This window comes from Tenrec ecaudatus, chromosome 1 (genome assembly GCF_050624435.1).
Source record: "Tenrec ecaudatus isolate mTenEca1 chromosome 1, mTenEca1.hap1, whole genome shotgun sequence".
In the NCBI taxonomy this organism is placed as follows: domain Eukaryota; kingdom Metazoa; phylum Chordata; class Mammalia; order Afrosoricida; family Tenrecidae; genus Tenrec; species Tenrec ecaudatus.
This window is the reverse complement of record NC_134530.1, coordinates 93,746,477-93,768,372: the sequence shown is the minus strand read 5'-3', so window position 1 is coordinate 93,768,372 and position 21,896 is coordinate 93,746,477. Positions and strand designations below refer to the sequence as shown.

The window sequence follows — 21,896 nt, the reverse complement described above, 5'->3', positions numbered from 1 at the left end:
GCTACCGTTTTCAGAGTTCATGATTTGACCTAGCATAGCTCCAAGCAGCAAATTTCAATGGTGTAGACAATTTCTAAACATACTATCCAACGTCTGTGCCTTAGTGGAAAGGATTCACCAAGTCCATGTCTACATGCTGGTGACACAGAACATCGCCGTGCGTACCTGCTGGCCGTTCCCTGGAGGTTTGTCAGCACCGTGAAGTTGTTCCTCACGCTCCGCAGGCTGGCCAGCACCTAGGAGGGCAAGGTTTCCAACAGTGAGGGACGGAAGGCAGTTCTGAGACTACCCTCGGGGACCCAGGCCTGGCACGACACATACCTGGGCAAACGGTGTCACGATCAGGTCATCGCCGTGTCTGGGGAAAAGAGAGAAAAGAGACTTTTGGAGAACAGCGGTGGCATGTAAACGGTAATATTACCCTTTATCAATGTTCACAGCATATTATAAACATTTTGCTACTTGGCTATAACGCAGTGCTAAATCAGGCATCAATGGGGCGTCTGAAACAAACAAGTAACAGTGCCAGGTTCAAGGTTTCTGGATGTAGAGTGACTATGCTGTAAAAACTCACAAATGAGCACATAACCTTCTGGCTGTAGGGTGACTATGCTTTAAAAACGCTCCCAAATGAGCACATACCCTTGGGGCATATTCCCATTACCTGGCAGGCCCCATCGCTGGAACCCAAAGGGACTGATTTATGGACTTCAGTTACCAGAGCCAGGAAATTCCGGGGGGAGGGCTGCTCCCAGGCACACACGGAGCTGGAAAAAAATGGTGTAACCGTCTGGATAGAGGTTAACAGTGGATTTCCTGCCTTTTGTTGATTTGGACCACAGCCGTGATGCCATTTAAACACAGAATTCTGCCTGGGAAGCCCATTACTTATTGTGTTTGATGTCACACCACCACCCCTGCTTCAAGTACCCCAGGGAAAGCTTTTAATGGGACTGTATAGACGGAACCTACCATTGCCATACCTACGTGGCTGGGCTGGTCACAGAGACATGATTGAGCTCATATCTGGTGGCGGTGGGTTTGGGTTCAGGAGTGTTATGTGAACCTGCCCTTAGGATCAGCCAGTGGGGTATTTTCAGGAGTGTGCCCTGACACTAGTACCTGTGCTCCACCAACGAACTGCAGCTGGAATGCCCCTTCTCGGTGAGTGTCACGACAGTGTGAGCTACAGTCACAGAAGCCAGGCCTCCGGGCTGCACACTCTCAGAAGGAGAGCAGAAGCAGAGGTCTGGGAGACACCGAGCCCCCCTCATTTTCTCGTCGGCCCTCTCTTCGTGATCGCCAGCCAGCCCGGCAGTGAAAGCCATGAGCAGACAGCAGCGTCCCTGCACCGGGGACCGTCGGAGGTCTGGGGATTCAGGGCTGAGTCTGAGACATGTCCACCTGGGCCTCTTCTCTCCACTCAGAGAGTGCACCCCAGACTTTTCCACTTTCATCTTTAGGTCGGATGCCCCTTTGAGTCGATCCCAGCACTCTTTCTGGCCGGCCCACGTTGTACAGAAATAACAGAAAGAAAACCAAGAAAGCTGGAGCCCATGCAAACGGCCTGACCGACGTAACCTCGTTGAGGACGCCTGACAGGCAGTAATGGGAGGAGGCACCTCTCCTCTCTTCCCTTCCACGGAGCAACTGTCCCATCCTCCGCCCTCCTCTCCCCGGACCTAGCCACCTGCCGTCCATCCCGTGGCTTCCCACCATGTTTCTTTCTAAAGTGTTTTCCTCTGTGTTCATCTCACTTTGATCTCACCAGCAACCTTCACAGACTCATTTCTATCTACTGAACTAAGCGGCAACATTATCAACGTGGCCAAGATTATCTGAAATACGCTGCGACTTCGCTAGCTTTCCCAAAGTCACCCCCCCCCCCCAGTGAATTCCATCTCCCCTCACCCCTACAGGACAGAGCGGAACTGCTCCAGGGGGCTTCTGAGACTGGGCATTCTCGTAGGGGTGGGAGATTTCATCCTTGGATGCGCTGGGGTTTTTGATCTGCTGACATTGTGGATAACAAGCCAGTGCATAGCCACTATGCCACAGTGTCACAAATGTCACTAGTAATGATGCTCAGCTCCATCCAATCAGTCACTGAGCATCTCAGCCTGGTGGACACGGTCTTTTACGTCAGGCCAGGACTTGGCATAAGGATCCCTGGTGGCCTAGTTAGGCACTGGGCTTCTAACTACACCAGTGGTTCTCAACCTTCTTGATGCCGCAACCCTTTCATACAGTTCCTCATGTGGTGGGGACCGCCCCCCCCCACCATTAAATTATTTTCGTTGCTACTTCATCATTGTAATTTTGCTACTGTTATAAATCAGGTGACACCTGGGAAAGGGTTATTCGACCCCCAAAGGGGTCACAACCCCCAGGTTGAAAGTCGCTGAACTACACAGTCAACAGTTTGAAACCACCAGCCACTTTGTGGGAGAAAGACTCTGTACTCTTTTGGGGAGTGACAGTCTCAGAAACCCACAGGGGCAATTCTACCCTGTCCCGCATGGTTGCTGTGAGTTAGAATCGACTCCATAGACGTGGAACTGGTTTGTTAGGGAGGATTTGGCATGTCCTAGCCACGGATTCATCCAGAATGCCCAAGCAAACAAACACCCTCACAGCCATGGGGGCCCTTCCGACTCATGGCCAGTACAGGGCATGGTAGACTCAACCTGGGGGTTTTTCCAGACTTCAACGCTCTCTGGGAATAGATCGCCTTGTCTTTCCCCCAAGGGCCTGCTGGTGGCTTCAAAAATGCTCAACTTGCAGTTAGGAGCCCACTGAACCCCCGGGGGTTGCTTCCTCAAGAAGAGATTGGTCGGAAGTAGTGAGGTCCTGACTAGAAGTGTTTCCTTGGTGAGGGAGTGTTTGCTTTCCACGTGCGGAGGTTTAGGTTCAGGCTGGTACCTGCACCAAGTGGGGACACCACTCTGGAAGACTGACTCCTGAGCTGGAGCTTCCAGAATCCGGAACACCAGCTCTAGGCGGGCAGTGAAAGCAACCCAGTGGCGATTCCGTGAGATAAGGTCTAGAAAGAGAGGGATTCCAAAGAACAATCTCAGGAGGCACCGCTGGGGACAGGGAGCGGAGCCAGAAGAGGACAGGACGGCCCTCTACGTGACCAGCGACACAGCGGCTGTAACAATGGGCTCAGGCGTAGGAACAATTGTGAGGATGCCACACGACCACGACCGGGCAGTGTTTTGCTCTGCAGTACACAGGTATGCTATGAGTCGGAACTGTCGCGATTGCACCTAACGACAGAGACGCAAAGTGAGGTGGTGAATGCTATCCAAATCTGCCCCTTTCTGGAGATGCATTTTGAGATGGGAGAAACCCCTTAATGTTTGCTGAGTTTTCTTATGTGAAGCTTACATCACATAGAAGTGGGGTGTGTGAGGCACAAGGAGGTGGAGTTATGAGTGGCTGTCAAGTGCCATCCGTCTGACCCCTGCTGAGTAAAACTGTCCCTAGGCTTCTCAAAAATGGGGTCGTTTAGCATTCAATACAAATGCCTGCCTTCTCAGCTCTCTCTGGGGGGCTTTGAACCCCCAACTGTTTGGCAAATAGTCACATGCTTAATTCTTTGCACCACCCAGGAGAAGGAAGCAATTCATGGATTCTGGCATCTGAGTAGCTGGCAAAAACTGAAAGACCTCAGCAAGTCTTCGCCATGCATAACACTCAGAGGTGATGGGTTGTTGAAGGAATTGGAAGCTCTTAACTCTAATTTAAAAATAATGGCTAAAGGGAGGTTAAAAACAAACAGATAAACAAGAACAACAACTAAAAAACAGGTCACTTTGTCAACAAGGAGCCCTGGTGGCACAGTGGCTTATGCATTGGGCTTGCTAACCGGAAGGCCAACAGTTTGAATCCACCAGCTGTTTGGAGGGAGAAAGACGTGTCTGTCTGTTCCTGTAATGATTTACAGCCTCAGAAACCTCCTATAGGGCAGTTAAGAGTCTGAGTGAGAATCAAGTCAATGAGGGTGTATCAGCATGACTTTATGGAACTTGGAAAGTCTTGGAGAGTAGACTATTTAACAGTAAGAAGTAGATTACAGACCCCAGCAGAACAAACAAACAAACAAACCAAATCTACCGCTGTCAAGTCCGTTCTGGCTCCCAGCGATCGCATAGGACAGGAGAGAACTGCCCCTGTGATTTCTGAGACTGTAAGTCTTCACAGGAGTTAAAGAAACAACAACAACAACAAAACCCCCCTCTCTTCTTCTGTCTTGATGCCTTAAAGTTTGTGAGCTGTGAAAGCTAGTTCTGTAAATCAGACAATAGCTAGTGGAGAAATTATAAGACAACGAATAAAAACAAGCACCAGGAAAGAACAAACCTAAACAGAAGGGAAAACAAAACAAAAAGAAAAACGCTTGCCTAAACACAGCTAGATTATTTACAAAACTGCTCTATGTTCTCCAACATATTTTGATACACTATTAAGGATAAAATTGCATAGAAACAGAAACGCTTGATTGGCTAGGAAAACGGATGAGTTTATAATAATTTCTTAAACCACTCAACCCAAACCAAACTCACTACCATCGAGTCAACTCTGTCTCGTAGCGACACCATAAGGCAGGGTAGACCTGTCCCTGTGGCTTTCAGAGCCCATAACTCTTCAGGGCGGAGCAAGCCTCTGCTTTCTCCCACTGGCTTGGTCTTAATGTCAGGGACAAATATTCAGCAACATTGCGTGCTCGCCACCTAGTGGTAAAATTAACACACTTCAACTCAATAACCCAAACCATTATCATCCAGTGGATTTTGACGCATGGCGACCCTTTTAGGGTCTCCAAGAAAAATCTTTGCAGGAGCATTTCTCCCTAGGAGTGGCTGGTTTGTTCTCGTGGCCCTTAGCAGTACTATACCCGACAGCTACCCTATTTCCAGGGAACTCAGGTTCTTTTCATCTCTACTTCTCTATTACACCCAGAATTTCACTTGTACATAGAATTTTACTTGTACTTTTTTGTAATACCCATTTAAGTCCGTCTTGTAGAGAAACATACACGATACTGTAAACAGTACCGGTTTTGGAGAAACAGCATCTGTTTGTCTCAGCAGAACTATTCGGCAATTTAATAACTCTTTTCCTCCCATCCCTCAATTATGGATAGAGGGGGTTCACAGGAGGCTTGAGTTCTATGTAGTTCACACAATACATCTTGAGCTCCTACTGTCCTCCGTCGCCTTTGGCAAACCAGGTTCTGTGTACTCTGGAGATGAGTATAGGAGATCAAGGCATAAATCTGACTTGAAAAGTTAAAACTTTGTCTGTTGATCCGCCCCCTCTGAGCTCTGCTGGACCTGATCTGGTTCCCTACCCTCTCACCCCCTCTGAGTTCTGCTGGACCTGATCTGGTTTTCAACATTTTCGGTGTTTGTTTGTTCATATTAGGTGTATATCAGAGGTGTTATGGTTTTGGAGGTCACCCTCTTGAAATTGGTTTTATGTTTTTCTGTGTTTGGTAGATCAAACTCAGACTTGATGAACCTATAAGGACAGCAAGACTATAGCAGAACTACACCTGAACTGACAGCAAGTAGAATAGGGGTTTGGGGGTTGGTGGGGTGGGGTACAGAGGTGGTGGTGGGGTAAAAGGGAGAAGATGTCAAGGAGTCCAAGAAGATAAAGAATGTTTGGAAACGGATTGTGGTAGCAATTGTACAATTCTGGTTGATGTGGTGGAACTATGGAATTATATATGTATTAATTCCCAATTCATAATAAGGAGTACAGCAACCAGACTATTCCACATAAATCAGGGATTTCAGATTCAAGAGCGGGTAAGAATAGGTTTGTATGTATGTTATGTATGGATGCATGTATGTGTCCCATCTTTAGAATTGTAAAGAACCAAGACTCATATTAACACTTTTAAAGATGATCTGGAAATACACTTTTGGTGTAAATTTGTCTGAGTATTTTTAAAAAGATCATTTTATTGGGGCTCATACAACTCTTATCACAATCCCTACATACATCCATTGTGTCTAGCACATTTGTACATTTGTTGCCATCATCATTCTCAAAACATGTTTTCTACTTCAGCCCTTGATATCAGCTCCTCATTTCCCCTCCCTCCTCACTCCCCCCTCCCTCATGAACCCTCGATAATTTATAAATTATTATTATTTTGTCATATCTTACACTGCCCGGCATCTCCCTTCACCCACTTTCCTGTTGTCCGTCCCCAAGGGAGGAAGTTATATGTAGATCCTTGTAATCGGTTCCCCTTTTCTACACCACCTTCCCTCTACCCTCCCGGTATCGCCACTCTCAGCACTGGTCCTGAAGGGATCATCCGTCCTGGAGTCCCTATGTTTCCAGTTCCTATCTGTACCAATGTACATCCTCTGGTCTAGCCAGACTTGTAAGGTAGAATTGGGATTTTAAGTATAAAATTTTAAATATTTCAAAAGTAGTTAACTTTTAAAATGTGTAATTACTTTTCCATTCAAATAAAGGACCACCAGTTGGAATTAAAAAAAAAAAAGTCTTTACTGCTGCTTCCATAAGCATTGATGGTGGGATCGAGTAAGATGAAATCCTTGACAATTTCATTGTTTTCTCCATTTATCACGTGGCTGCTTACTGGTCCAGTTGTGAGGATATCTGTTTTCTTTGTATTATGGCATAATCCATAGAGAAAGCTCTAGTCCGTAGTACTCAACGTCTTCACTTGAGCAAGTAAAGTTGTGCCATCTGCTGGTTTCAGATTGTTCACGAATCTTCCTCCAATTCTTATGCAGAGTTCTTCTGCGTCGATTTCGGTTTCTCTGCTTATTTGAGCAGCAGAGGCTAAGGCTGGTGAAAGGACACAGCCCTGACGATGCCTTCTTCAACTGACTGCCTCTTGGTCTATGTGTGACTGAGTCTAGGTCCGCCTGAGCACAGTGATGTGTTCTAGAATTTCCAGTCTTGGCGGTATTATCTACAGCTGGTGATCCACACAGTGGATCATGCACAGTCAATAAAAGCATGAGTATTCTGGTCTCTCTACTGCCATCCAAGGTCAGTGACACTCTTCAGGCCAAGGCCTCTTCTCCATCTGGTTTGAAATCTGGCAGCTCCCTGTCAATGTACTGTGGCAACCATATAAAAATAATCTTTAACAAAAGTTTACTTGTATGTAATATTAGTGATATTGTTCAATAATGTCTGAATTCTACTGGGTCACTTTTCTTTGGAATGAACATAAATATAGAGCTGACCCCTAAATTTCTTGGTATAAAAAAGCAAGTGTGTCCAGCGCTGCATCAATTTGTTGAAATATGTCAATCGATTTCTTTTGGTTATTTCCTGGAGCCTTGCTTTCAAAGCAGTAACTTCAGTGCAGTTTAGATTTCTTCCTTCAGCTTTTGGTTCTTGATCATACTCTCCCTCTCGAAATAGTTGAGTGACGATTAATACTTTTTTAGTTTCTATCTTTCGATGCCTCCTGCGTCTTTAACTATTTTGATCATATTCTTCTTCAATATTGTAACTCAAAGCTTGACTCCTTTCTTCGGTTCTTTCAGCTTAAGCAATTCGGAGCCCGGCCGTCTCTCAAATCTCTGTATCTTTAATTATCATTTTGGGTCTTATTAAACTGCCCTTTGGATTTTTCTGGGAAGTGCTTTGACTTTTTTTCTTCCAGCCCTTTTAGCTTCTCTATATTCAGGAGCAAGTTTCAGCATCCTTCTGACATCTGTTTTGGTCTTTTCTCTATTTCCTGTCTTTTAAATGACCTTTTGGTTTCTTCTTGTATAACGTTCTTGATGTCATCCGACAACGCGGGTATTTCATCATTAGTGTTCAGTGCTAGATGGCTTCCAAATTCAGGTGGGATATACTGAAGGTCCTAGTTTGGACTCATTTTAATTTCCTCCAGCTTTAACTTGAATTAGTATAAGAGAAATTGATGGTTTCCTGCATCGTCAGACCCTGCATTGTTTTGACTGATACAATTGAGCTTCTTTCCATTGATGTTGTCTATTTGGTTCCAGTCCATTCTACTGGTTATGGTCTACATTCCACTATTTATATTATTGAAAAAGATATTTGAAATGAGTAAGTCATCAGGCTTGGAAAATTATACCAACTGATATTTCTATTGCCAATGCTATGCTTTGTAACTATTAATCTTTCCTTTTTATGTATAACTTTTGCATTCCAATCACCAGTTATTATTAGAACCTCTTGATTTCACATATGATCAATTTCTGGCTGAAGAAGTTTATAATTTTTCCATTTCTTCACATTGGCTTTTGTGGTTGGCACATAAATGTTAAAAATTGTCACATGATCAAGTCATCCTTGTATGTACATGAATAATATCGTATCAGTGACAGAACTTGACTTCAAAATTGAACTTAAGTGTTCTTTTGGATGATGAATGTTATGTCCTTTCTCTTCAACTTGAATTTCCAGCATAGTAAACTCTACGACTGCCCAATTCAAAATGCCCAATGCAAACCCATTTGAGATCACCAATAATGAGGATATCAATCATTATGTGTTCTGTTTCATTTTCAACCACTTCCAATTTTCTTGGATTCATACTTCATACATTCCACAATCCTCTTATTATTAATGGATGTTTGCACCTGCTATTTCTAATTTTGAGTTGCACCACATCAGCAAAGGAAGATTTGGAGAGCCATGCTCCATCAGGTCATTAAGATCAATTTCATGTGAAGGAAGCAGGTCGTCCCCAGGAACAGGTTGAGGGTCATCCAACTTGCATGGTTCTTCTGCTGAAACTATACCATACTGCTCTTCATAGGGTTTCTAAAGACTAATTAAATGACTAAAGAACTTTTGCACTGCGATAGGTAGGTTTATTGTGTCAACCTGGCCAATAAACACATGTAGGGTTAATAAGGTTTCAGTTAATTGAAGGGCAAAGAGATAAATGGCTCGGTGAGCTTCACCTTTATGTCTCCTGCTTTCAGATGATTGGAGAAGTGTGTGGCTACCTTAGCTATTTCTCTGCCACAACTTGCGAGCTACCCTACCCGTGGGACACCCAACTCGCGGACTGTGTCGCTATAGTTTGAGATTCCTTCAAGACCTTCTACACCACACTGCTGGTGTGGCCACACTTGAGCTGTTAGACTGTTAGACCCTGTTATCTGGCTGACTGTTGGTGTTTGCTGCCTTTGGTCGACTGCCTGTATTAGTCTACAGAAGACTCAACTGCCTGCTTCCTTGACTTGCAGCCAGTAGCCCTCATGAGTTGAAGGACTGCCAGTGTATTAACTGTCTCACGGAAGTGAGTTGAATTGAACCATTTGTACTGCTCTGTGTACTAATTAGCTGTTTATTTCTTATGTTGTATCTATCTTTCTATAATCTATCTCTATGTAGAACCATAGAAGTGTCCTGGTTTTGTTTCTCTAGAGAACCCTGTAGAACACCTGCACCTATTCTACGTTGTAGTCCTTTTCATGTGGACACTGCTGAAATCTGTCCACCATGGCTTACCCGACGGTGTTTGAAATATTAGTTACATGGCTTCCAGCATCACTGCAACAGGTAAGCTACCACAGATGCACGGTGGAAAAACACTTCAGTTCCTCTGTTTCACGATTATTATTAGGGAGTCACTGGGCTACAAATGGCCTGTGCATTTGCCTATTAACCATAGGCGGAGAACCGAGCCCACTCTAGAAGTGTCTCAGAAGAACCTGGGCATCTACCGTATATACTCGTGTATAAGCCAAGTTTTTCAACACAAAAAATGTGCTAAAAAACTGGGGTTCGGCTTATACATGGGTCAGCGGCATGAATGGATGTCATCTGGTCAAGCCCGACTAACAAGAGGAGGAAATCTCATGAAGCCTGACATAGAGTTAATAGCAAAGTGGGTTCGAGATGCATGGGAAAACATTCCAGAAGACATGGTGTGATGTGCTTTCCAGAAATGTAGTCTTAGTAATGCTATGGATGGATGGCAGTGAAGACTGCGCTTTGTATGAAAATGACAGCAGTGATGGTGATGACGGCGATCTCAGTGAGGACAGTGTCTATGACCTCACACCAGCTGAAGCTCTGCATTGGGATACGGATGATGATGAGGAATTCAGTTTTGAAGGATTTTAACTCTTTCCATTTTAGCTTGGTTGCTGATTGAGCTCAGGGAATAGTACTCTTAAGGTATCATTGTTGATACCTTATTGTTTTTGTTGAACCCAGTTTCCACTTACTGTGCTGGTTTACTAATGTTAAATGACTTGTCCTTTTATTTATGTTTTTATTTAAAATAAATATTTAAATATATTACCCCACTGATGTCTCAATTTTTAGTAATTTTATTTTCATTTGTTTTGATTTTTGAAACTCACCAATAGCTTCTGCATTTTCCACCCTAGGCTTATACTCGAATCAATCAGTTTTTCTTGTTTCCCAGGTAATAATTACGTACCTGGGCTTATACTTGGGTCGGCTTATAGTTGAGTATATAGGTACTTCCAAAATGGCACCAGGGGAAATGCTGGGGAACACTGTTCAACTTTGACACCTGCGTAGTTGCCGTGGGGTCAGGGTCACTTCAAGGGCAACTTGCTTATGAATAATAGTAGTAGATGTTCTTATTATTGTAATGAAAGGGTTGCCTATCTTCTGAGCTGTTGTGTAAGCTTCTGTGTTTGCTGACAGGCGACTTCAAACCCACAGTCTCCCTTGCTGCCAGTTCCTGCAAGAGCTAGATTACTCTCAGGCTTACAGATTGCCTAAGTTCAAGCTCAAGTTCACTTGTGACCAGTCAGTGATGGTCGGGAAGGAAAGTACACACACTCAAGACCAGTCAGCAATGTGCGCTGACTTCCAGGTCTGCCCTCACTGCAATCGGGAGAACTAGTGTTCACAATGTATTGTACAGCTCACAAAGCACAGTCATAAGCATTATTTGATATGATATGAATGCTCCTGAGCTTCAGGAATGGTGCCACTACCTATTTTGTTGGCCAGGGACCCAGAAGTTGTCCTCCCTCTCACTCACCCTGCCATTAGCCACTGCGTCCTGCGGATTCTACGTAGCAAATATTTATGGAATGCCCACTGGCTTGGCTTGAATGTAGATCTTCATTCTCTTCTGCATGTACTACCAACACAGGGCTTCCAAAGTGGTTCTGAGGCGCAAAGCTTGTCCATCCTGCAAACTACTCTTCAGATCACAGTTAGAGCTCTGTTTCCAAAGCTAGTCTGTGGGGCACTTTGCTACTTGAAAACATTTAGCCATTCCTCGTGTTTGTTTGTGGCACACACACCAAACCCTGAGTGTGGGCCCTTTATGACAAGAGCCCCGCTTCCCTTGTCAGCTACATTTTCCCCACTGTCCCTCTTCATGTTCTCTGTGTCAGCCAAACCAGTCTGCAGGTCCTCACCAGCCTCTCGCTTAACTGGAGCGGTAGCACCTCGCCTTCCTTCCTGCACAGCTTTTGCCCCGCTACCCTCTACCTCTGAGCGCTCGGGAGAGCTGGGGCACCTCCGTGTGGGAACCTAGCCCTGCTCCGGGAGACTTCTCTAAAGTCCTGGGCACCTCTCTGCGTCCCCTTAGAAGACACTACAACGGCTCATTGGCTTACGAAGAGGGTGGTGGTGGTGCAGTGGATCAACACTTGGCTGCTCAGGAAAACTCAGTGGGTTGAAGCCATCAGCTGCTTTGGGGAGAAAGATGCGACCGTCTGTTTGCAGAAATGTTCCAGCCTTGGCAACTCTGGGGGCAGCGCTGCCCTGTCCTGCATGGTCGGTATGTGTTCATTAGATAGCATGGGGTTATTTACCATTAAGGAGCCACCATGGAACACGTAGTTGATCTTGGTGAGCAGGGAGTCCACGGGAGAATGGCTTGGTGATCCACTTCCATAACGAGAATAGACAAGAAGATTCTACAAAGTAGCTTTCATCTCTTACACGCATCAAAGTCCACCTAAAAGCAGTATTCTTTTTACTAATGTTTTTGTTTTTTGAAGCCATTGGCAATACATTATGTGTTAGTAAAGTTTACATTTAAATAAATATTTGCTATTAAAGAATTAACTGGGTACTTGCAATAGTTGGAAAAACAGAATAGAAATGCGTATTGTTGCTTTTCTTTTTTATCTTTGTTTAAAAGTTGTTGATACACTGGCTATCCATGAAGTTTATTACTATAGACCTCCAAGTTCAAATCTTGGTTCCCCATTTACTGACAAGTCACTTAATTCCTCAGAACTTCTAACTCCTGATCTTTAAATCAAGAAAATTTACAGTTCATATCTCATTGTAGCTATGAATGTTAATTACCTTATATAAAGAACTTGAGGCAGGATATAACTCAGAGACAGTGCTCAATCAATTTTAGCTTGTCTTTAGGGAGTATAAGATAAATATCTTAGGGACATCATGCTAGTAACTCTGATGGGTTTAATAAAAATACTCGGTGTTTTTAAGGTAATATTTCACATAACTATAAAATTGTTACAGGTTGCTCAGTTTAGGAATTTGTATCTCTCAGGACAACCAGAAGTGGAACTTGAAGTCCCACTTCTCTGAAACTTCGTTTTGTCATGGCCGTGCTGGGAAACCGGACTGTACACAGCATCTGGAGATAAGCTAAAGCAATGCCCTGAGCCATTTCCCCAAATGATTACTCTGCAGAGTGAATGGGATTAAACAGAGGGACGGTCTCTGTGTCCTTCCCAAGCATCTCACTGCTTGTCCTACCTTTCACCTAAGGATCTAGGAAGAAGTGTGATGGCAGGCAGGGAAGGGCACTGGATGGGGCTGCAGGAAAGTCCCTGTTGGTGTGTGAGGGAGTCTCTGGCTGCTCATTGTGAGACGATGGTACAGAGAAGAACTGCCTCCGGAAGTCCCCCAGGCTGTGGTCTTAATGGAGCTTATCATCTTGTCTTGTCTTCCAGGGACTCACAGGTGAGTTCCAACCGCTGACTTTTCAATTAGCAGCTACGTGTTGTAATAACGGCACCAGCAGGGACCCTTATTCCATGTAGGAGTTAGTATACACCCACACAGGAGCCTGGATGGCACGTGGTTACTTGCTGGGCTCATAACTGCAAGGTCAGCAGTTAGAAACCACCAGCAGCTCCTCAGGACAGAGACAAAGCTGTCTACTCCCCAAAAGAACGACAGTCTGGAAACACAGGGCAGCTCTTCTCTGCCCTACGGGGTTGCTATGTGTCCACATTAACTTGATGGCAGTGAGATTGGGTTTTCTGTTTGCCTATTTGTTTTGTTTTGTATACACCTAAAACAGAGTAGTCATGGATTTTTATAAGACACAGAAACTTTTACACAATTGTTACTGTATTAAATCCTAACTGTAGAGGTACAATGGACTTCTAAAAGTTCGCATCTGAACCCTTCTGGGAAAATTAAAAGCAGGGCAAAGGACGGAGATGGAACTATGGAAATACAGTGGGCACAAAGCTATGAGGAGTGAGAATGTGCCTGGAAAATTGAAAGTGGCCTTAACTTTTAGCAACAGAGGAGAGGCTGAAGGGAAGTAAGTATTTTTAGTAAAGTAAAACAAGAATCCTGTTGGATTCCAAAGGACGTGCTGATGCCTCCCTGGGTGTGGCAATCCTGGGGTTTCTGTTTGGCTTCCGTGTTGCTCCTCTCTGACAGCATGTGTGTGTACACTGGAGTCAGATTTTCCAACGAGAACATAAAGTCCTGGAAACCGGTATGGCCATTTTTTTTGTTGTTTATTTGTTTTTAAAATTTTCTATTGTGAATTGGGTGAAGGTTCACAGAGCAGATCACCAATCCCACATCCAGTTTCTACTCCTCCATCTCTCTGAATCCCTCTAAAATTTGCCCTTGTGTAAATCCTGCCCTTTTGATTTCAAATGGTTAAATATGTTAAGGTCTGCATGCTTGTGGAGTGCTATTTTATTCCTTACAGACTTGTCTTTTGTTGGCCTAAAAATTAAGCCATGGAGGGGAATTCATTTTTTATCCTGAAGGGTAATTAAGGACCAGTTTTAGGATTCCATCTGTCTCCATCTGCCCAGTGAGACTGCTCTCATTATTTTGAGTCCCTCCCCACACACACACAATTTTCTCTCCCTTATGATAGTGTGATCCATTACAGAGTAGTTAGTAGTGGCAGTAGGGTACTATCTAGTTCTTTTGATCTTAGGGTCCTGTAGACTGGATGGAGTCCATGTGCCCTATTAATCAATTGAACTGATTGTTTCCATGGAGGGAGATACCAATAATTATACCTGAGAGGGCTGCCCGTAAGCCTTGAAGAGCTCGGTCCCTACTCACCAAAGTAGAATGTAGACCATTGCCTTTGTGAACTACTTATACCAATTGACCTTGGTGTCCCCTGAGACTACTGGCCTGAACTACAATGACCTTACTGTATTTGGTTATGCCTGAGAAGTTCTCATTAACTTTTTCCCTTGTGTGCTCCATCCCATTCATGGATGCACTTGCAGCAAAGATAAATACTCATGTATAATTATCCTCTGTCAAATCCACACATTTTTAAAGGCATACTCCCCTCCAGGCTGCCTATCTATTCATGTTGTTGTTGCTAGACATGATTGAATCAATTCCAGTCAATGTACAGCATAACAGAACACTGATTAATCTTGCATCATTCTTACAATTGTTCTGCTTGAGCTGAAGCTGTGGCCACTATGTGAATCCATCCCATTCTGAGCCTTCCTCTTTCTCTGACCCTCTACTTTGCCAAGAATGAGGATCTTTTCTCGGGACTCTTGACAACATGTCTAAAATATTCGTCCAAAGCACCATCTCTGCTTCTCTAGAGTACTCTGGTTATATTTCATCCAAACAGAGTCATGTGTTCTGGCAGTCCATAGTACTTTCAGTATTCTTCACCAACAAGTATTCTTCAAACGCACCAATTATTGTTCAGTCTTCTCTATTTATTATCCAGTTTTCCTAGGCATATGAAGTGATTGAAAATATGGTCAGGTGCATATTAGTTCCCCAAGTGACATCCTTATTCTTTAATAGGTCTGGTGCAGCAAATTTGCTCGGCGCAATATATCATTTGATTGACTGTTGCTTCCATGAGCATTGATTGTGGATCGAAGTAAAAGCAATTGTTGATAGCGTCAATCTTTTCTTTGTTGATCGTGATGCTGTCTCTTGGTCCATTTGTGAGGACTGTAGGTTTCTTTACCCTGAACTGAAGCTTGCTGAGTTTGATCGTCATCAGCAAGTGCCTCCAGTACTCTTTCCTGTCAGCAAAGCAAGATTGTGTCAGAAGCACATTGCAGGCTATTAGCTAGTCTGCCTCCGATCTTGATGCCCAGTGCTTCTTCAGACGGTCCAGCTTCTCAGATTATTTGCTCAGTAGACAGATTGAATAAGTATGGTGAAAGGATACAACCCCAATGCGCACACCTTTCCTGATTTTAAGCCATGCAATATTCCCTTGTTCTGTTCAAATAACTTTCTCTCTTAGTCTATGTACAGGTTTCACATGAGCACACCAACGTTTGCTGGAATTTCCACTTTTCTCAATGTTTTCTGTAGTTTGTAATGATCTACAGAGTCGAATGCTTTTGCATTTTCAACAAAACACAAGTAAACATCTTTCTGGTCTTCTCTGTTTGTAGCCAAGATCCATTTGACATAAGGGACTGCATCCTTGATTCCAAGCCCTTGATTGAATCTGCCTTGAATTTCTGGCAGCTACAGGTCTATGTACTAGTTTTAAAATTATCTTCATCAAAATCTTCTTTGCATGTAATATTGTTCTACAATATCTAATAGAGTCACCTTAAAAATGGGCACAGGTTTGCGTGGATCTTTTCCAGTCGGTTTGCTAGTTAGCGATCTTCCAGATTTCTTGGCCTTGCATAATGAGTGCTTCCAGGGGCGCATCAGATATTTTGAAGCATTTCAGTTGGCATTCCATCAATGCCCAGAGCACTCTTTTGCATTACTTCCTTCTGAGCAGCTTGGACCTCTTCCTTCAGTGTTGAGTGCATCTCTCATGGATCACTTTTATTGCAGGGTTGTGTATATGACAGTATAACTGCTGTTATCTTTAACTCTTGCACTTCTCCTAGCACCTTCCTCTCCATCTATCACATGTACCAACCACGCCCAGGTTGTATATTGCTTCTCTTTCACCCAATTTTAACACGTGTTCACCTTCTAGCCAGTGACTTTCTCTCCCTTCCCTACCCACTCTGGTAAACAGTAAATCCCCACCCCCGCCCCTTTTATTAGTCTCTTGATTTTTTACAACAGGGATCTCATGTAATATTTTTCACTTTGTCAGTGACTAATTATGCCCAGCATGATGCCCTCCAGGCTCATCTAGGTTCTGAGGTATTTCACATAGTCATCCTTATTCTTTAATGCTGTGTAGGATTCCATTTTGTGTATGTATAAAGTTTATTAACCATTCTTCCATTGATGGGAAAGTACATTGTTTCCATCCTTTTGTTATTATGAATACTGCTGCAATGAACATAGTGTAGTGTTCATGTCTCTATTTGTGTCTCTAAAACATATACCCAGGAGAGGGACTGCTAGTCAGATAGTTCTAGTCCCAAGGCTTTGAAGAAGTGCCATGTTGTTTCCACAGTGGTTACACCATTTTAAAGACCCACAAGCAGTGTGTTAGGGTTTAGGATAGAGTTTATACCCTAACCAGAATTTGTTATTTTATGGGTTTTGGTTTGAACTTTGCTATTAATGCTGGGGTGAAATGATGTGCCATTTTTGGTTTTCATTTGCATATCTCAATGGCTAGAGATGAGCAGCGAATGTCTGTTGGCCACATACATGTCTTCTTGGATGAAGTGTCTATTCATGGGTCTGCCTATGTTTTAATTAGATTGTTTTTTAATTTTTCTCATTGAGGTGTTTAAGTCTCTATACCTTATAGAGCGTAGTCCCTTGTCCTTTATGTCACTGACAAACATTTTTCCCACTGTCTGTGTTGGTGAGACCAATTTTATTGGCCACAAAGGTAGTTGGAATCATACTGTTAGATGTGATTATTTCCCTGCAGAATCACAGGCAAGAAAGATGCTTTTATCTGATCACAGCCCCACTGGGAAACCATATGCAGACTAGTGGTTTTTAGAGAGAACAACCAAAAGAAATACAATCTAACAACCAAAGAGGAAATTGAATTAGAAGACTGTTAATTGATGGGCCGCCCAAACAGTACCAAGTGGATCCTAAGCCTTGTATGAAACTTAAAATATCACAGTTACTAGCACTATACCCCTAATCCACTTAATTTATTTTGTGTTCTATAAATAAGAAATATTAGCTAACAATTATGTGATATGTTCTTATATTCTCTTACAGCACTTTGCATAATTCATTGAACATACATAGTATGCATCCTGTTAGCTGTATCAAGTATTTTTCATAGAATGCTATATGTTTCATAGGATGGTTTATGCTTCTTACTCTGTCTACTTCAGAAATGCTGTTACTTGTTTTAAAGGATGCCCTTCTTTCATTTAAAAACATTTACCAACATTTTTATTTGAAAAAAAATGAGAATGCTACTTTATAGCTTACACATATGCATCTAGGCTCACTTAAATTCAAAGTCAGCACTGTGTAGGTCCCTCAGTTAGAAGGACATTTTTATCAATGTGCAAAATTGTGAAATGGTTAACCCACGAGGATCAGAAGCATGAGTCGCAGAGACGTTCAGAATAGACTCTAGTTCTGTATTTTTGGTCAGGTCACTCCTTTCTCGAATCCTGTTTCAATGTTTTAGACTCAGTGAGTCCATCTGTGTTCTTTAAGTCCTCTGCAAGGGCAAAATCTCTCTACCCTTTGACTCAAAAGGACACATTACGGAGGTTTAATCTGAAAGGTTGGGTGAGTCTTCTGCGAAGCCTCTGGTTGACTCCAGACACCTCATGTTGTGTGGCAGGAGTTTGGGGGAACTAGTAACTGCTTCCCAAAGCTAGGCTTGGACACGTTAAATCGCACATGAATGAAGCTCTAATTATGTCTGAACTAACTCGTGTGAGTGCGCCCCTCAAAGATATGTGTTTTAACTCCCGACTCCTATACATCTGACTGTCCCTGGGGATGGGCTCCTTTTGTAACACTGATGAGGCAGTCTTAAGGTAGGGTGGGTCTGATGTCAACCTCCTTTGAGAGCACCTTCAGAAGCAAGCACGGGACTGAGAAATGCCATCCCGTGCAGAGTCGTCAGGAGACAAGGAACAGGCGCTAACAGGAGGAGGGCCTTCCCAGGAGTGGACAGAAAGAGAGAGCTTTCACTTAGAGATGGATCCTAGAATATGGATTCCTAGCTTCCAAAACAGTGAGGAAAAACATTTTTTCCCTGCCACCCAAACCGAAAGTAAATTTACAACCATAGAGTCGATCCGACTCACTGTGACTCTAAAGGGCTGGGTAGAACTGCCTTGTGAGTCTCTGAGGCTCTGTTTACTAGTGCAGCAAGCCAGTTTTTCCCCAAAAAGCTGCTGGTTGTTTTGAACTGCTGAGCTTATGGGTCAAAGTCTGATGAGTGACCACTATGCCAACAGAGCTCCTAAATCCACTCAGTCGTGGCATTTCTGTCATAGTTCCCTCAATATTGATGAACTGTTGGAATTATCCCAGAATCTTGGTTTCTAGGTGCCTGGATTTCTTGGGAACGTCTCGGGTCACCTACCTGCCCTTCAGCATCTCTTGGCACAGTGAGCCGTTAAGACCCTGTTTTCCTAAAGCCTCCTTCAAGTCAGACAATATCCCAGGGAGCAGCTCCGTTGAGTTATTTGTACCTTAGGGACTGGGTTCTTTCGGTGAATGACATCTTCTGGCTAGTCTTGAGGAGCAGGAACCCCAGGGTCTGGGGGCAAAGTATATCCATTTCTATAACCAACCTCTGAAGCTGTTCCCACAGATTAAACATACCCTGGATGCAGGATATGTTAAGGAACAGTCGCTTCACATTTTGATATTTTTGTTAGGGTTTCTATGACTTCTGGAAAAGTCAAACTATCAGGACAGAAAGCAGACCAGCGGATGCCAGAGTTGGGATAGAAACGATAGACTGCCGCAGGCAAAAAGGGCCCCTTGGGAGTGACAGAAACACCCCTATTCTTGATCACAATAGTGGTAAGTCACCTGTATATATCTGTCAAACTCATGAGCTATGTACTTTAAGAGTAGACATTTTGTTTATGTAAATGATTCCTCAATAAAGCTGGTTTTTAAAAGACGGTCGAGCGGTGCATTGCATTAGGTATATCTGCTGCTCAAGACCCTTTCAATGTGTTGAAAGCAAGGAGGCGACTTTGAGGACAAAGGTGCGCCTGACCTAAGTCATGGTCTTTTCAGTTGCCTCGTATGCATGTGAGAATTGGACATTGAGTAAAGAAGGCCGAAGAAGACTCGATGCATTTGGATGATGGTGCTGGAGAAGAATGCTGAAAGGACCATGGACTGGCAAAAGAACAGGTGCACACATGTTTCAGAAGGAACACAGCCAGGATGCTCCTTAGAGGCAAGGAGAATGCCACTTCCTCTAACATACTTTGGACGCATGAATGGGACAGAGAAGTCCCCAGAAAAGGACCGCACAGTAGAGGAAGACCCTCAACAAGGTGGATCGACCCACTGGCTGTCACGATGGGCTCTAACTTACAAACCGTCGTGAGGACGGCTCAGGACTGAGTAGTGCTTCCATCTGGTGAACACTGGGTCTCTGCGAGGTGGCTCCCCTCGACTACACTGAACATCAGCAGCAAGAATTCTTGGGGTTGGCGGGTGGCTACCAGTGCCTCAAGGACCAGACTTAGCATGGCTACAAAGTGGGAGCCTCGTAAGAGGACACTGCTCCCATGTCCCCTATCCCCTCTTCAAAACCTCCCAGATACATTTCCGATTCAAATCACCTCTACATAAAACCAGAAGAGGCTGGGGGGAGAGAGAAACGATGAGAAGGCTCACTTCCTCTAAACTCTAAACTCTTTTGCTGTTTTTTTTTTCTTTCAACGTTGTTTTGCAGAAAAGTAAACCCACAGGGACCAGCCTGAGATGGATCTGTTCAGCCAGACCTTGCTGCAGTCTAAAGATGATCTTGGATGTCTGACCCATGTCAATTCCCCCATGGTATGCTGAGGATGTCATATTTTTTAAAAAAACACCATGAAATGCATGGCCTCTGCCCATATACTCTGGTCCACCCTCAAAATGCATAAACATGAGGTTTCCAAAGAAATTTTATGAATAGTTATAACTTTCAGGATACTCCACCTATAAAACACAAACCCTAGCTATACGGAGTCCAATTGGAGGACCGATTATTCTCCCAGCTCCTTGATCAGTGTTGCTATCGGTCTACTTCCTCTTTCTCAATGGCTGCTGGTCAGAGATGGATTTCTAGATGTGCTAGGCAGGGATCCTTTGGTTAGTTGATATACTCCCAATAGATATATTCAGTTACACTAGTTTTGGGTCTTCCTCTTCATTTAGGGTTTTGATAATAATAATAATGGAAATGTTCATATTTTTCTATGCTCTCCCCCAGTGAAGTCTGCTCTTCACTTCCACCAATGGATTTCAACTCACAGAAACTCCTTGTATGCAGGACAGAGCGACTGCACAGGCTTTTAAAGTCTGGAAACTTTCCTAAGGAGATTTCTCAGCCTGTCTTCCAAGACACCTATGGGGGTATTTGAACTACTAACCTCTCGGCTAGTGGTGAATGAATAAACCTTTTGTATTATACCAGAATTCCCAAATAAGTCTGGAAAGATTTTTTATGCTGGTGAAAGACAGCCGCTCGAGCACACTCACCATCAAAGCTTCTCCATGCAAACCCGAGGCAGAGCCTGCTGTAGTTCTCCATGACCCACCATGAAGGGCTCCTGGGCTCCAGCCTCAGAGAGAACGAGGCAGCCTTCCTCCGAGTCAGTCTAGACTGGAGCGCAATGGCTTTGGTTTTTATTTTTTAAGCTAGTTCCTTGTGTGGCACAAATGCTTGGAGGCGAAATGTGAAGCTGGAGATTGGAACCAATTCACAGGCTCTTGAAAGACAAGGCTGGCAATCTGCTTCTGAAAGATTGCAGCCTTGGTGGCTGGTGGGTCAGCTCGACTCTGTGCATTGCGGTGGCCATGAGTCCAAATGAACTCACTAGCACCACAGGCACAGCAATAATAGCAAAGATGCTACTGTGCTGTTAGAGGAACATGGTGGGAAGAGTCTAAATATGTTTAGCAGGGCCACTTCACCTCCTAGTTGTGGGATAGAAGTTTCTCAATCCTTGGAGCCCCACGTTCATCCGGTACAAGCCAAACTCACTTCCAGGAATCCATGCTGACCCACAGTGACCTCGAGGACTGGGGAAATGACTCCTGTGGGTTTCTGAGTCTGCATATCTTTACGGAAACAGAAAGTCTCATCTTTCTCCCTCAGAGTGGCTGGTGGATTGGAACAGCTGACCTTGCAGGTAGTAGCCCATCGTAGTCAGAACCCACTATGCCACTTGGGTTCTTATTCATCATCTATAGGTGAAAATAACAATGGCACACCCTTAACAGGGCTGTTGTCAAGACTGGAAAAAATAACACCTGGAAATGGGCCTGGCCCCAGGATAAGTGTTCAGTTAATACTGCTTTCTCTCCACTGAGTAGCGTACATGTCTTTTCTTTCTGATTTAACTGTAACCTCCCTGAAAACAGGATCGGCGTTTGGCTCATCTGTGATTTTTCCACGTCTATTATTCCCAGAGCCTTGCAAGGTACATAGGAGAGGTTCAGCAAATATTTGTCAATCAAGTAAACAAACGAGTTTTGGTTCATCCAACAGTTGAGATATTTCAAGATAGGGATGCTTCTCCTGGCACTTGCTGGCAGAAATGTCCTGAGGCTATTGTCTTACTGGTAGTTTTAGA

General features: G+C 43.9%; 1 protein-coding gene across 2 annotated transcripts in view; it reads right to left on the bottom strand.

Moving 5' to 3' along the window:
• Positions 1 to 21,896, bottom strand: part of PDE4B (phosphodiesterase 4B) — a 549,688-nt gene that overhangs the window by 152,658 nt on the left and 375,134 nt on the right. For both annotated transcript variants that reach the window (XM_075557209.1, XM_075557214.1), the window contains 2 exons: positions 322 to 358; positions 166 to 236 (listed from right to left, as the gene is read on the bottom strand). In XM_075557209.1, the coding sequence (XP_075413324.1) occupies positions 166 to 236; positions 322 to 358 (108 nt within the window). The remainder of the gene's footprint in view (positions 1 to 165; positions 237 to 321; positions 359 to 21,896) is intronic.